Source organism: Trachypithecus francoisi, unplaced genomic scaffold (assembly GCF_009764315.1).
Source record: "Trachypithecus francoisi isolate TF-2019V2 unplaced genomic scaffold, Tfra_2.0 Lachesis_group17, whole genome shotgun sequence".
NCBI classification, from domain to species: Eukaryota; Metazoa; Chordata; class Mammalia; order Primates; family Cercopithecidae; genus Trachypithecus; species Trachypithecus francoisi.
In genome coordinates, this window is record NW_022681462.1 from 82,085,921 (window position 1) to 82,102,734 (window position 16,814).

The 16,814-nt window shown below is 42.5% G+C and overlaps 1 protein-coding gene and 1 pseudogene across 6 annotated transcripts in view; both read right to left on the reverse strand.

Annotated features, from left to right (window-relative positions):
- HADHB (hydroxyacyl-CoA dehydrogenase trifunctional multienzyme complex subunit beta) overlaps positions 1-16,814 on the reverse strand; it is a 53,639-nt gene that overhangs the window by 23,895 nt on the left and 12,930 nt on the right. For all 5 annotated transcript variants that reach the window (XM_033176333.1, XM_033176336.1, XM_033176334.1 and 2 more), the window contains exon 4: positions 4,563-4,662. In XM_033176333.1, coding sequence (XP_033032224.1) covers positions 4,563-4,662 — 100 coding nt within the window. The remainder of the gene's footprint in view (positions 1-4,562; positions 4,663-16,814) is intronic.
- On the reverse strand, positions 5,473-8,001 carry LOC117062606 (annotated as a pseudogene). Its single transcript, XR_004428448.1, has one exon. The product of XR_004428448.1 is annotated as a homeobox protein NANOG-like (transcript).

Consider the following 16,814-nt stretch of genomic DNA (forward strand, 5'->3'; position numbering starts at 1 on the left):
GGTTCAAATGATTCTCCTGCTTCCACCTCCTGAGTAGCTGGTATTACAGGCGCCTGCCACCACACCCTGCTAATTTTTGTATTTTTAGTAGAGACAGGGTTTCACCATGTTGGCCAGGTTGGTCTCGAACTCCTGATCTCAAGTGATCCACCCACCTTGGCCTCCCAAAGCATATTTATTTATTCATTTATTTATATCAGATTAGACTCATAGGCATTTGTTTTATTCTTTGGGTTATGTTCCAATACTATTGTGATTTATTTTATTGCACAAATCACTGCAGTTTTGGTGACTGGTAGCTCCTGCAGGTCAGACCTGCGTCTTTTTGACATGGCCCCCCAAATCCTCCTTTTTTTTTGTAAGTACTTCTTTGCTTTCCAGCACTACAAGGTCTCCTTGCTCATCCTGTCTTTTCTCTGGCTCAGCCCTAATCATTCTTCAAAGGAGCTCTGGTTCTTTGTATTGAAGAATGCTGTTTAGAAACCAAGATCTGGCCAGGCGCGGTGGCTCAAGCCTGTAATCCCAGCACTTTGGGAGGCTGAGACGGGCGGATCACGAGGTCAGGAGATCGAGACCATCCTGGTTAAAACAGTGAAACCCCATCTCTACTAAAAAATACAAAAAACTAGCCGGGCGAGGTGGCGGGCGCCTGTAGTCTCAGCTACTCGGAGGCTGAGGCAGGAGAATGGCGTAAACCCGGGAGGCGGAGCTTGCAGTGAGCTGAGATTCGGCCACTGCACTCCAGCCTGGACCACAGGGCGAGACTCCATCTCAAAAAAAAGAAACCAAGATCTGGGTATGAACTCTATTTATTTATTTGTTTGTTTGTTTAAAGATCAAAAATAAATTGTCTTTATTTTTAAGTCAGAGATTTAATCACTGGATTAAATAAGAAGATTCATTCTTCAAGTTCCTGAAAATTAGTAAAACTTAAAAACTCCAAAATATTTTTACTATTATTTTCACTCAGAATCACAGAAGAACCATGAGTAGTTTTCCAAATTTTTCATAGGTAAACCCAGTTTCCTCAAATTTAGAACAGAATTATTTGGGGAAAAGTCATGTGCCAGTTTGAAAATGCGTAAGCCATAAAGCCATAAGCCATAAATTATTTACCATTTACAATCCCCCCCCCTTTTTTTTTTAGAGAGTCTCGTTCCGTCACTAAGACTGGAGTGCAGTGGTGCAATGTGCCTCCTGGGCTCAAGGGATCCTCCCACCTCAGCCTCCCAGGTAGCTGGGATTACAGGCACACACCACCATGCCTGGCTAATTTTTGTATTTTTAGTAGAGATGGGGTCTTGCCATGTTGGCCAGGCTGGTCTCAAACACCTGACCTCAGGTGATCCGCCCACCTCGGCCTCCCAAAGTGCTGGGATTACAGGCGTGAGCCACTGCGCCCGGCCCCAGACCAGGTTTATCATTTCCAGCCAACTTATCATTTACAATCTTTATTCTCATACTCTCATACTCCTCTACCTGAATGATTGATAGACTTCTGAATTCCACTGCTAGACTCTATTCCCAGGAGTGCTTCCCAAATGTCCCTACCCCTAAGAACCTGGCCTTCCAAATAACACTCAAGTTGAAAGCAACGTTTCTGCAAATTAAACAGAAAAATACTTTTTCCACTTAGAAAATGATCTTCTATTACAGAAGACTCATTTGGCACCTCAATCCTAACATCAATAATGTAAAAATTGTTGTCCTTATAAATTTTCCCTCTATGTTATTATTATTAATTTTTCTTGTTTTAAGAGACAAGGTCTCACTCTGTCACCCAGGTTGAAATGCAATAGCATAGCTCATATACAATCACAGCCCACTGCAGCCTCAAACTCCTGGGCTCAAGCAATACTCCTGCCAGCCTCCCAAGTAGCTGGGACTAGGGGCATGCACCACCATGCCTGGCTAATTAAAACACCTTTTTTCTTCTTTTTGTGTAGCGACAGGACTGGCAGGTGGGGGTGAGGAGGGGTTGGGGGTAGGTGTCTAGTTATGTTGCTCATAGCTCAAGCCGGTCTCAAACTCCTGGCCTCAAACGATTCTCCCGCCTCGGCCTCCCAAAGCACTGGAATTATAGGTGTCAGCCACTGCACCGGGCCTCTAATGTTATTTTTTAGTGACTTTTGTTCTTCACATGAATATTGCCTTAAAATACTTTTTATTCTCTCTTCCCTATTCACTATCATTTCTTACATTACTCAAAGACTTTCTCTTCTCTGAATCACTAGATTGCTCATGAACTGCCTTCTTTCTCAACCAGAATCCTGAATTAAACTAAAACACAATACACAACAAAGAAAGGAACAACCCAATGCTAATTTGGTAAATACCTCAAATTAAACTTCATACAAATACTAATCATCAAACGTTTAATAAAAGTAAATGAAACAGTAGTTTGGGTTTGTTTTTTTCTTGTTTGTTTTGTTTTTTTTGAGATGGAGTCTCACTCTGACGCCCAGGCTGGAGTGCAGTGGCGCAATCTCAGCTCACTGCAACCTCCACCTCCCAGGTTCAAGCGATTCTCCTGCCTCAGCCTCCCAAGTAGCTAGGACTACAGGCATGCACCACCATACCCAGCTAATTTTTCTATTTCTAGTAGAGATGGGGTTTTGCCATATTGGCCAGGCTGGTCTCGAACTCCTAACCTCAGGTGATCCACCTGCCTTCGCCTCCCAAAGTGCTGGGATTACAGGCATGAGCCACTGAACCTGGCCTGTTTGTATTTTTTAATAGCTAGTAAAACAGTTAGTATCAAACACCTACATAATATATACATGATCCTTGCAAAAAAAGAGTCTTCCTAGCCAAGAACTTTCATGTATTGATGGAACTTTCTTTTTCTATTTTATTGCTACCAAGTAAAAGGAGGACACCATCTTCTTCCTGCTTCTAAAGCCTTCTGATTCTTTCTTTCACTGTTGTGTCAGTACAGGAAAGAGATTATAGAAACATTGTTAAGTGGATTACTATATTGATAAAATAGGATGAATAAAGAAACGTCATTACCATTTACTTATAGCATTACTTCTTTTTTTTTTTTTTTTGAAACAGTGTCTCGCTTTGTTGCCCAGGCTGGAGTACAGTGGTGCGATCTCAGCTCAATGCAGCCTCCACCTCTTGGGTTCATGAGATTCTCATGCCTTAGCGTGTGGAGTAGCTGGGACTACAGGTGCATACCACCACATCCAGTTAATTTTTGTATTTTTAGTAGAGACAGGGTTTTGCCATGAACTCCTACCCTCAAGTAATCCACCCACCTTGGCCTCCCAAAGTGCTAGGATTACAGGCATGAGCCACGTGCCCGGCCAACTTACAGCATTACTTCTATTAGAAAATATAGTTACAGGTCCCAAACCGTCTGTTTAAAAATGAACCTTTTTCATGTGTGTGTGTATATACACACGTGTATTTTTCATAAGTCACTGCACATTATACATAATACTGTGCACCTTGCTTTTTTGGGGGGGCGGGGGGAGGGGATAGGCTCTTGCTCTGTCACCCAGGCTGGAGTGTAGGTAGCAGCATGATCACAGCTCACTGCAGCCTTGACCTCCCAGGCTCAAGTGATCTTCCCACCTCAGCCTCCAGCCTCCAGAGTAGCTGGGACTACAGGTGTGTACCACCATGCCCAGCTAATACTTTTTATTTTCTGTAGAGACAAGGTCTTGCTATGTTACCCAGGCTGGTCTTGAACTCCTGGGCTCAAGCAATCCTCTTGCCTTGGCTTCCCAAAGTGCTGGGATTACAGGTGTGAGCCACTGCACCTGGCCTGCACCTTGCTTTTTACACTTAACATATATCTTCAAGATCTTAGGTCTTCCATATTAGTATATAAAGATAAGTCTCATTATTTTTAACAGATGCCTAACATTCCGCAGCATTTTTTTAAAGCTGGCAACTACCTATTCAAAATATAAACATTAAAACAATCTAAACAGAGAATGAACAGTTTAAACCTTGTTATCAAAGTCCATTACCAGCTTTTGGATAGACTAACCTTCACTCGGGGACAGAAAAGAAGCATAAAAGGCCAAGGAGAAGAGCAATTTGGATCTAGGGAATTTTGGAGCTGGTCTAGGATCATTCTTGTCCCATACACTTGGGGTTGTGCTATGCCAGGGGTTTGGACCAGCCCTATCAACTCCAATTTTACTAATTTCCAGGAGGCCAAACCAGTGGATTATATAGGCCCTTCGGAATGCCCATGGCCCATATCTTCAGCACTCAAACTTCTGAGGAGGCACAGAGACAATGTCCTTTTCTCCACAAAAGGAAAGGACAGCTCTATTGGAAGCAAGCTATCTGGACCTCTAGGCTTTCAAAATAGAGCTATTTCAAGTAAAACTACACTAGGCTTATTCATGAGAAGGATAAAAAACAAATGTTGCCATATTATTTCACCACTGTCTTGACTTATTCTATATCAATTTCATGGGACTGCTATCCAAGTATTAGTCCACTAACAATATTATTACCTACTGGGTTACATTTACAAAGACTACTTTTGAAAGTGTCTTAAAAGAAGGAAAAAAATAATATGATCATGTCATACTTACGAAGTGCCGGACAGCAAAAATGGAGTGCGAACACCATCCACCACCACAACATTCCTTATATTGGGTTTGGCTAACGTCTTCTTCGTTTTGGTCTGGACAGCTTTAAGATAAGTTTTAAAAAAAACTACTAATTAAAATATATAAGCCTGATTACTTTTACTTTTTTTTTTTTAAGCTGGAGTCTCGCCCTGTCACCCAGGCTGGAGTGCAATGGTGCGATCTCAGTTCACTGCAACCTCTGCCTCCTGGATTCAAGCAATTCTCCTGCCTCAACCTCCCGAGTAGCTGGGATTACAGGCACCTGCCATCACGCCTGGCTAATTTTTGTATTTTTGTAGAGATAGGGTTTCACCATGTTGGCCAGGTTGGTCTCAAACTCCTGACCTCAGGTGATGTGCCCGTCTCAGCCTCCCAAACTGCTGGGATTACAGACGTGAGCCACCGTGCCTGACCTACTTTTACATTTTTTAAGACAGTCATTTTAAGAATTATTACATCATTAATGCCAACCTGCATTTACCATTTACTAAACCACTTTAATTTTTTTTCAAAAAAAGGCTAAGAAACTGACTAGCATTTGTAAGTTTCTACATAATATTTAAGATAAAGCTTATATCCAATGATGAGGGAATTTATGCCATTAACAAAATAGTTCATTTTTATTAAGTGTTTGACAACCTATATCATTAGAAGTAACCGAATTTACATGCAAATCTACCCTTAATATTAGAAGTTGCAATGATTGATATTGTTCACTCTTCACATAGCTTGATGTTCTTACCTTTCTATGTGGAAATAAAGGGCCCTTGGTTGGTGACTTGCTATTCTGCAAAAACCTACATGCCTAAATACTTTTTAATCTCAAAAAAGCAAACTTCCTTTAGGTTTCTTCTGTTTTTCTTTTCTTTTCTTTTTTTTTTAATGTTTAAGCTGTATATTTACTCATTGAAACACTAGGTAAAATAAGGGTAAAATCAACTAAAGGAAAAATAGTTGTTTGATTCATTTGTACTTAAATTGACTAAAGTAGTACTAATGTCATGATGATGCAGCAAATATAAGACCTCTTTCTACAAAGATTAGCATAACCAACAAATCAGGGGATATAGTAAAACTGAGCCAAAAAGGGTGAGGAAATCAATTAAGTATGTTACAGCTTAACCGTTTACCTCAATAGTTTTTAAAAAATAAGCAAAGCCTCCCAATCCCAAACAATAGGAGTATCTTCATCACACCAACTTGTACTTGTATTTCTTATTCTTGAGGTTAGATTCTAAACCCTAAAGATATCCAAACTAGTATTAGATCTACTTATCTATAGCCAGAGACAGCTTTTATCATGTTGTCCTTAGCAGCCAAAGTTATTAAAATGTCTTTTCTCCAGGAAGATCCAATAGGAAAAAAAGAGACCTCTCTGATTAGGCTCCAACCATACTCCACCGTCCATCAAATTGACTGGATAGGCATAATGGAAACCGGAACATGTGGTTTCCAAACAAGAAAAATGCTATCAGGGAGGGGAGGAGAGGAAGGTTCAGCCAGTGCCTAGACTGAAATTGAGTAATATCAATTTCACTCATCTTCACATATCTTCAGGTTGCACGTTCGTGGAGTAGTTTAGGAATAAATCCATGGTTTGTGGAGTACCAAAATACCTAGACGTCTACTGTATTACATTAAAGGCCTTCCCCAGCAGCTTCCAAGGCAGCCTCCAAGTCACTGGCAGGAGAATTTGGCTAGAACTGCAAGCAAGACTGCAGAGATTCCTCTTCATAGTCATAGAAGGGACTGTTCCAGGCCTGATTGTTCCAGGACTGGGTGCACCAGGTCTGAGCGTTCCAGGAGTGGTTGCTCCAGGGTGGGATGTTCTGGGTCTGGTTGCTCCACATCGGAAGGTTCCCAGTCGGGCTCACCAGGCATCCCTGGTGGTAGGAAGAGTAGAGGCTGGGGTAGGTAGGTGCTGAGCCCTTCTGAGTCACACCATTAGTATTCTTTGGCCAGTTGTTTTTCAGCCACCTCTTAGATTTCATTCTCTGGTTCTAGAACCAGGTCTTCACCTGTTTCTAGCCAAGGTTCAGGATGTTGGAAAGTTATTGCATCTGCTGGAGACTGAGGTAGCTCTGTCTCTGAAATCTATCTAGTACACACCTGGGTGGAAGAGAACACCGTTCTGGCCTTCTGTTTCTTGACCGGGACCTTGTCTTCCTTTTTTGTGGCACTATTCTCTGCAGCAGTAGGTTGTTTGCCTTTCGGACTGGTGGAAGAATTGGGGCTGTCCTGAATAGGCAGATCCATGGAGGAAGGAAGAGGAGAGACAGTCTCCATGTGAGGCACCTCAGCAGAAGACATTTGCAAGGATGGATAGTTTCCTTCAGACCCACAAATCACAGGCATAGGTGAAGATTCTTTACCGTCGGATGCTTCGAAGCAAGGCAAGCTTTGGGGACAAGCTGGATCCACACTTAGTTTCCTTTAGTTTGGTCTCTTGTCTATCCCCGCTCCCAGGTAGTCGACTTCTGACTTTTTCCCTCTGGCTCTTCAGCTTCTTCTCAGGTCTGGTGATATTGTCATGTCTTTCAAGACTACTCCGTGCCCATCCTGTGTGTGTGTGTGTTTCACATTCTTCGCCAAGGAAACCCTTTAGGTTTCTTAAAGAATAAAATATAAATATGTGCCTGTGGTTTTTTAAAAAAGTAAATAATACTAAACTATGGAGTAGTAAAAACTAAAGTTCCCTCTTTATGCTTTCGCCTACCACACTATTTTCTTCTGAGAGGTAAAGTCTGTTCATTTGGTGTATACACTTACAAATCTTTTCTTTTAGTGCATTTATATGCATATACTTGTACATTATGTATACTTTGTTGGCTTAACAATACAGCTGGAAGAACATTCCGTGTTAGTATATCAAAATCTAGTTCATTATTTTCTTGTTGTTGTTAATGTTGGAATTTACCTACTCTATCATTATTCCTTCATTATCAGAGATAGAAAAAAAATTCTAAATTACTGGGAATACAATGTCGACAACGACCTTACCACACCTGTTAATGTCACAGAGAAATATTTATAGTAAATATCTACAACCAACTTTAAAGAAATATTAGTCAGAGTTAATAGTCATGATAAAATAGGGCATAAAGATGACCCCGGCAGCATTCATGGAGATGTGCTGCTGGTGAAGGAGATAAACAGAACAAGGAGGTAAGCGAAGAGACTGTGGCAAACCCAAGTATGTGGCGCAAAAGGCCAGGATAAAGGCAGTATCAACATGAGTAGAGAGGACGTTTATAAAGGAAAACAAAGTATGCTGGCAACCAATCAGATATAGAAAGAAAGGAAACAGGAAAACAGGATTATAAAGGAAGCTTAGAGACTAAGAATACCTAGCCACCTGAAACAAAGTGAGAACTGGTTTTGGAAAAAAAAAAGGGACTTAAAATTTTTTTTTTTTTTGAGACGATCTCTCGCTCTGTCGCCAAGGCTGGAGTGCTGTGGCACAATCTTGGCTAACTGCAACCTCCACTTCCCAGGTTCAAGCAATTCTCCTGCCTCAGCCTCCCAAGCAGTTGGGATTACAGGCGCATGCCACCACACCCGGCTAGTTTTTACATTTTTAGTAAAGATGGGGTTTCACCTTGTTTGCCAGGCTGGTCTTGAACTCCTGACCTCAAGTGATTCGTACACCTTGGCTTCCTAAAGTGCTGGGATTACAGGTGTAAGCCACTGTGCCCGGCCTCATTTTTAAACTCACTAACTTTGAGGTGACAGAGAGACATCCAGGTGGATATGTTAATTACACAGTTAGCTAGAAGATGCAAAGCAAAACCTCTGAAGAGAAATGAGTGTAGATTAGAAAGTCATGAAATATTGAAACTTAGAATACAGAAGGAAAGCAGAGATGTATTTTGCAATGCCTGTTCTCCCACAGCCCCCTCTATTTCTTTTATTTTTAAATTTCTTTTTTCCTCTTTAACAATAAAAGATGCTTTTTTTGTTTGTCTGGGTGTGGGGGGGTGTTTGTTGTGTTGTTGTTGTTTTGGACATCCCACAGCCCCCTCTAAAGGGAGTTGCCCCGCTTATAGTCCCTGCCAAAGGGGAAGCCATAGGCACATCCCTAAGTCAATATAAAAACTGATCAGATTCAGAGTAGGTACTGGACTCACCAACGATCCATCCATATAGGAGCCAATCACAAACCAGTGTCATCTACCTACAAGTGATCAGTTGTGCTAGTCAGATTCTCTCTCTAGGCAAAGAAGCACGGAAAGAAATGCCAATTAGTTGAAGCTGAAAAGATGTCACGAGGAAGAATCAGGGTGATGGTAAATTGACGTCATTCATAAGTCAGTCTGTGATCCGTAAGTGAGCAAATAAGCCAGCCAGAAGGAAGAATGATAGAAGCAGAAAGACCAGGAAAGGGACATACCATGTGGGGCATGAGAAGACAAAGTAGCTGGCCCCTAGAGCTGCTTGCTTGGTTCCTAACGCCTTTCCAGCTGTAGTACACACAAACCTTCTCATCCTTAACTTGAGGGTCCATTACTACAACAAAAAGACGCTTAGCTTTGTGATGTCCCTACAATGAGAAGGCTGAGAGAAGATGCAAGACAAACAGTAACTTGAGAGGTAGTAGGAGAATCAAGAGAGAACGGTATAAAAGATCAAAGGCAGGAGAGTGTCAAGGAGAACAAGATGGTCAAATGCATTGGTCCTCAAGGAGAAGAATCCAAATTTCAGTAGACTGAAAACAGGCCACTAAATCTGAAGATTTGCAGACTATTCATGACTGACCTTGCAGGTGACAGGTCCAATGGTATGCCATCATGTCATTCCACATTTTAAAAACTAACCAAGCCAGGCGTGGTGGCTCATGCCTGTAATCTCACCACTTTGGGAGGCCAAAGCGGGCAGATCATGAGGTCAGGAGTTCAAGATCAGCCTGGCCAACATGGTGAAACTCTGCCTCTACTAAAAATACAAAAATTAGATGGGCACAGGGGTACGCGCCTATAATCCCAGCTACTGCGGAGGCTGAGGCAGAAGAATGGCTTGAGCCCAGGAGGTGGAGGTTGCCGTAAGCTGAGATCTTGCCACTGCACTCCAGCCTGGGTGACAGGGCAAGACTGTCTTAAAACAAACAAACAAACAAACAAAACTAACCATATATTCCTTTTACACACTTCCAGATAAAATTCAAATTCTTAACTCTTCTAACAAACAGCCTGCTTTACTCGGTTCCATCTTAACTATCCAGAAGTATTTTCCACTACTTCTCAAAATAGAACAAGATGAGCCAGCCCCCAGTCCTTTACAGCTTTGCTCAGGTCAGCCTCCTTGCCTTTACTTATGGACCTCCCATCTGCCTGGTCCCTTTTTTGCCCATCTAATTCTTAACCTGTCTCTTGCGCCTCGTTCACATTCTATCTCCTAGTAAAGCCTCCCCTGATAACTACAGTGACTGAGGGTTCCTGCCTCTAAACCTCTGGGCAACCTCTAGGGCATACTGGCCATTCCAAATAATTTAGCATATTATAAAGTAATTAAACTAACTCTACAAGCCACATTTTTGAAATATTCATTATTACATGTAGGAGATCAGTCAGAGTGGTGCGAGAAACTATAGGGAAAGGTGCAGGCCTTCCGAAAGGTCAGAAGGTTCTGCAGAGCCCCGGGGAAGAATAGCTGAAGGTAGCTCTTCTATAACCCTGAGGCGGGGGCAAGAAGTAGGTACAAGGGAGTGTAGGGGAATGTATCTTAAACTAGCTTATTTATTTATGTTGACCAGGGGCTGATCTTTGATCACCCATGCAAGATGTTCCTGGAAGGGGAACAATAAATGTTAGTTACCCATAGATTGTGTTTGCTCCAGGCTTTCATCATTGTGCCTATACTGAATGAAAGCAAGCAGCTCCAGCTCCTCGGGCTGCTGCACTTTGGCCACTAGAGCCAGGCAGACCCCTGGCTGGTCTTACACTGCATACCTGTGTCTGAGTACTCATTTCATCTGTCAGTCAGCCAGGGTCTGCAGGACAGACCTGGCAGGTGGTGCCCCATGTGAGGCATGCTGCAATGGATCGTGACAGAACCCTCAAAAATGAAGGTGAAGTGACTGGGCAGTAAGTAATTGGTGCCCGCTCAGGATTTCCAAGTCTGAGGGGATTTTCAAGCTGGGCTTTCATCATGGTGAGAGACAGGACTAACTAGATTTCCTAGGCCAACTAAGAATTCCTAAGCCTAGCTGGAGAAGGTGACTGCACCCACCTTTAAACACAGGGCTTGTAACTCAGCTCACACCTGACCAATCAGGTAGTAAAGAGGGCTCACTAAAATACCAATTAGGTTAAAAGCAGGAGGTAAAGAAATACTCAAATCATCTATCATCTGAGAGCACAGGAGGAGGGACAATGATTGGGATATAAACCCCAGGCATTTGAGCAGGGAGGGGCAACCCCCTTTGGGTCCCCTCCCCTTGTATGGGAGCTCTGTTTTCACTCTATTAAATCTTGGCAACTGCACCCTCTTCTGGTTCGACTTGAGCTGAGCTTTTGCTCACCATCCACCACTGCTGCTCGCTGCTGCACAGACCTGCCCTTGACTTCCACCCCTCCGGATCAGGCAGGGTGTCCGCTGCGTTTTTTTTTTTTTTTTTTTTTTTTTGAGACAGAGTCTGGCTCTGTCTCCCAGGCTGGAGTGCAGTGACCGCATCTCGGCTCACTGCAAGCTCCGCCTCCCGGGTTTACGCCATTCTCCTGCCTCAGCCTCCCGAGTAGCTGGGACTACAGGCGCCCGCCACCTCGCCTGGCTGGTTTTTTGTATTTTTTACTAGAGACCGTGTTTCACCGTGTTAGCCCGGATGGTCTCAATCTCCTGACCTCGTGATCCACCCATCTCGGCCTTCCAAAGTGTTGGGATTACAGGCTTGAGCCACTGTGCCCGGCCTCCGCTGCGTTTCTGATCCAGGGAGGCAATCAGTGCCGTTCAGTTCAGGCTAGAGGCTCGCCATTGTTCCTGTGCGGCTAAGTGCCCAGGTTCATCCTAATCAAGCTGAACACTAGTAGTTGGGTTCCACGGTTCTCTTCCATGACCCACGGCTTCTAATAGAGCTATTAACACTCACCGCTGAAGTTGCTTATCAGCTTAAGGAGATTTTGGGCTGAGACGATGGGGTTTTCTAAATATACAATCATGTCATCTGCAAACAGGGACAATTTGACTTCTTCTTTTCCTAACTGGATACCCTTGATTTCTTTCTCTTGCCTGATTGCCCTAGCCAGAACTTCCAACACTATGTTGAATAGGAGTGGTGAGAGAGGGCATCCCTGTCTTGTGCCAGTTTTCAAAGGGAATTTTTCCAGTTTTTGCCCATTCAGTATGATATTAGCTGTGGGTTTGTCATAAATAGCTCTTATTATTTTGAGGTACATTCCATCAATACCGAATTTATTGAGCGTTTTTAGCATAAAGGGCTGTTGAATTTTGTCAAAAGCCTTTTCTGCATCTATTGAGATAATCATGTGGTTCTTGTCCTTGGTTCTGTTTATATGCTGGATTACGTTTATTGATTTGCGAATGTTGAACCAGCCTTGCATCCCAGGGATGAAGCCCACTTGATCATGGTGGATAAGCTTTTTGATGTGCTGCTGAATCCGGTTTGCCAGTATTTTATTGAGGATTTTTGCATCGATGTTCATCAGGGATATTGGTCTAAAATTCTCTTTTTTTGTTGTGTCTCTGCCAGGCTTTGGTATCAGAATGATGTTGGCCTCATAAAAAGAGTTAGGGAGGATTCCCTCTTTTTCTATTGATTGAAATAGTTTCAGAAGGAATGGTACCAGCTCCTCCTTGTACCTCTGGTAGAATTCAGCTGTGAATCCATCTGGTCCTGGACTTTTTTTGGTGGGTAGGCTATTAATTGTTGCCTCAATTTCAGAGCCTGCTATTGGTCTATTCAGGGATTCAACTTCTTCCTGGTTTAGTCTTGGGAGAGTGTAAGTGTCCAGGAAATTATCCATTTCTTCTAGATTTTCTAGTTGATTTGCGTAGAGGCATTTATAGTATTCTCTGATGGTTGTTTGTATTTCTGTGGGGTCGGTGGTGATATCCCCTTTATCATTTTTTATTGCGTCTATTTGATTCCTCTCTCTTTTCTTCTTTATTAGTCTAGCTAGCGGTCTGTCAATTTTGTTGATCTTTTCAAAAAACCAACTCCTGGATTCATTGATTTTTTGGAGGGTTTTTTGTGTCTCTATCTCCTTCAGTTCTGCTCTGATCTTAGTTATTTCTTGCCTTCTGCTAGCTTTTGAATGTGTTTGCTCTTGCCTCTCTAGTTCTTTTAATTGTGATGTTAGAGTGTCAATTTTAGATCTCTCCTGCTTTCTCTTGTGGGCATTTAGTGCTATAAATTTCCCTCTACACACTGCTTTAAATGTGTCCCAGAGATTCTGGTATGTTGTATCTTTGTTCTCATTGGTTTCAAAGAACACCTTTATTTCTGCTTTCATTTCGTTATGTACGCAGTAGTCATTCAGGAGCAGGTTGTTCAGTTTCCATGTAGTTGAGCGGTTTTGATTGAGTTTCTTAGTCCTGAGTTCTAGTTTGATTGCACTGTGGTCTGAGAGACAGTTTGTTATAATTTCTGTTCTTGTACATTTGCTGAGGAGTGCTTTACTTCCAATTATGTGGTCAATTTTGGAATAAGTGCGATGTGGTGCTGAGAAGAATGTATATTCTGTTGATTTGGGGTGGAGAGTTCTATAGATGTCTATTAGGTCCGCTTGGTGCAGAGATGAGTTCAATTCCTGGATATCCTTGTTAACTTTCTGTAATTAATGTGCAAAAATCACAAGCATTCTTATACACCAGTAACAGACAAGCAGAGAGCCAAATCAGGAATGAACTTCCATTCACAATTGCTTCAAAGAGAATAAAATACCTAGGAATCCAGCTTACAAGGGATGTAAAGGACCTCTTCAAGGAGAACTACAAACCACTGCTCAGTGAAATCAAAGAGGACACAAACAAATGGAAGAACATACCATGCTCATGGATAGGAAGAATCAATATCGTGAAAATGGCCATACTGCCCAAGGTTATTTATAGATTCAATGCCATCCCCATCAAGCTACCAATGACTTTCTTCACAGAATTGGAAAAAACGGCTTTAAAGTTCATATGGAACCAAAAAAGAGCCCGCATTGCCAAGACAATCCTAAGTCAAAAGGACAAAGCTGGAGGCGTCACGCTACCTGACTTCAAACTATACTACAAGGCTACAGTAACCAAAACAGCATGGTACTGGTACCACAACAGAGATATAGACCAATGGAACAGAACAGAGTCCTCAGAAAGAATACCACACATCTACAGCCATCTGATCTTTGACAAACCTGAGACAAACAAGAAATGGGGAAAGGATTCCCTATTTAATAAATGGTGCTGGGAAAATTGGCTAGCCATAAGTAGAAAGCTGAAACTGGATCCTTTCCTTACCCCTTATACGAAAATTAATTCAAGATGGATTAGAGACTTAAATGTTAGACCTAATACCATAAAAACCCTAGAAGAAAATCTAGGTAGTACCATTCAGGACATAGGCATGGGCAAGGACTTCATGTCTAAAACACCAAAAGCAACGGCAGCAAAAGCAAAATTGACACATGGGATCTAATTAAACTAAAGAGCTTTTGCACAGCTAAAGAAACTACCATCAGAGTGAACAGGCAACCTACAGAATGGGAGAAAATTTTTGCAACCTACTCATCTGACAAAGGGCTAATATCCAGAATCTACAAAGAACTCAAACAAATATACAAGAAAAAAACAAACAACCCCATCAAAAAGTGGGCAAAGGATATGAACAGACATTTCTCAAAAGAAGACATCCATACCGCCAACAGACACATGAAAAAATGCTCATCATCACTGGCCATCAGAGAAATGCAAATCAAAACCACAATGAGATACCATCTCACACCAGTTAGAATGGCAATCATTAAGAAGTCAGGAAACAACAGGTGTTGGAGAGGATGTGGAGAAATAGGAACACTTTTACACTGTTGGTGGGATTGTAAACTAGTTCAACCATTATGGAAAACAGTATGGCGATTCCTCAAGGATCTAGAACTAGATGTACCATATGACCCAGCCATCCCACTACTGGGTATATACCCAAAGATTATAAATTACTCTACTACAAAGACACATGCACACGTATGTTTATTGCGGCACTATTCACAATAGCAAAGACTTGGAATCAACCCAAATGTCCATCTGTGACAGACTGGATTAAGAAAATGTGGCACATATACACCATGGAATACTATGCAGCCATAAAAAAGGATGAGTTTGCGTCCTTTGTAGGGACATGGATGCAGCTGGAAACCATCATTCTTAGCAAACTATCACAAGAAGAGAAAACCAAACACCGCATGTTCTCACTCATAGGTGGGAACTGAACAATGAGATCACTTGGACTCGGGAAGGGGAACATCACACACTGGGGCCTATCATGGGGAGGGGGGAGGAGGGAGGGATTGCATAGGGGAGTTATACATGATATAAACGTCATGCACATGTACCCTAGAACTTAAAGTATAATAAAAAATAAAAATAAAAAAATAAAAAAATAAAAATAAAAAATAAAAATTAAAAAAATTTTAAAAAATTAAAAAAAAAAAAAAAAATAAAAAAATAAAAATTAAAAAAATTTTAAAAAATTAAAAAAAAAAAAAAACACTCACCGCATGGCCTGAGGTTCCATTTCTTGGAATCTGTGAGGCCAAGCACCTCAGGTCAGAAAAAAAGGCTTGCTGCCATCTTGGGAAAGGCCTGCCCCATCTTGGGAGCTCTAAGAACAAAGGCCCACCCGTAACAATGGGACACGAGTTAGCTCAAGAGCAACAGTATGTAAAAGTATTGAAACAGCTACTTAAAGCTAGCAGAGCCTCGGTTTCAGAGGCTCAATTAAGGGACCTAATGCAAACTGCTGTTTTCCATAACCCATGGTTCCCAGAAGAAAGCACACTAGACCTAGAGCTCTGGGAACAAGTTGGAAGAAATCATTGTGTTTTTTTTTTTTTGAGACAGAGTCTTGCTCTGTAGCCCAGGCTAGAGTACAGCCGCATGATCTCGGCTCACTGCAAGCTCCGCCTCCAGGGTTCACACCATTCTCCTGCCTCAGCTTCCCAAGTAGCTGGGACTACAGGCGCCCACCACCACACCTGGCTAATTTTTTGTATTTTTAGTAGAGATGGCTTTTCACCGGGTTAGCCAGGATGGTCTCGATCTCTTGACCTTGTGATCCGCCTGCTTCGGCCTCCCAAAGTGCTGGAATTACAGGCGTGAGCCACCATGCCCAGCCACAAGTGGGAAGAAATCTTAAATGACATCATGTACAAGGGCAACAGGTCCCAGTAACATCTTTAACGTTGTGGGCCTTGGTTAGGGCTGCTTTGGCCCTGCTCTACATAGAAGAGCCTAAAAAGGGAAGGGAAGAGGAACCATCACCTACCTTACCACCACCTCCTCCTCCCTCAGCCCCACCATTACTAGGTAAAGGTGCCACAGACGAGACAGAGGTTTTTCCTGAGCCCCCTCCCCCAATAAACTGGTAAGAAGACAATGGATATACTACAGTTATGGGACCTTGTCTTAGGCAAGCAGCATTAGAAGGGGACCTCTTGGCCGGGATTGGTGGCTCACGCCTGTAATCCCAGCCCTTTGGGAGGCCAACGTGGGTGGATCACACGATCAGGAGATCGAGACTATCCTGGTTAACATGGTGAAACCCCATCTCTACTAAAAGTACAAAAAATTAGCTAGGCATGGTGGTGGGCACCTGTAGTCCCAGCTACTCAGGAGGCTGAGGCAGGAGAATGGCGTGAACCCAGGAGGCGGAGCTTGCAGTGAGCCAAGGTCACACCACTGCACTCCAGCCTGGGCAACAGAGCAAGACTCCGTCTCAAAAAAAAAAAAAAGAAGGGGAGCTCTTAGCCTGCCCAGTGATGCAAGATCAACAAGGCAATCAGGTACATGAACCCATTACTTTCAACACTTACAAAGAAATAAGAGAAAGCATTAGAGAAAACAGAGCCGCTAGCACATTTACGAGAGGACTGATTGAGACCATAGCAGACAACTACCATATGACCCCTTTCTAATAATGGCCAATTATGTATTCAATAGTCACCTAAGGACTCTCGTTCTGCCTCATGTGCGCACTGGCTCCTAAGCACATCAAAATTTTCTGAA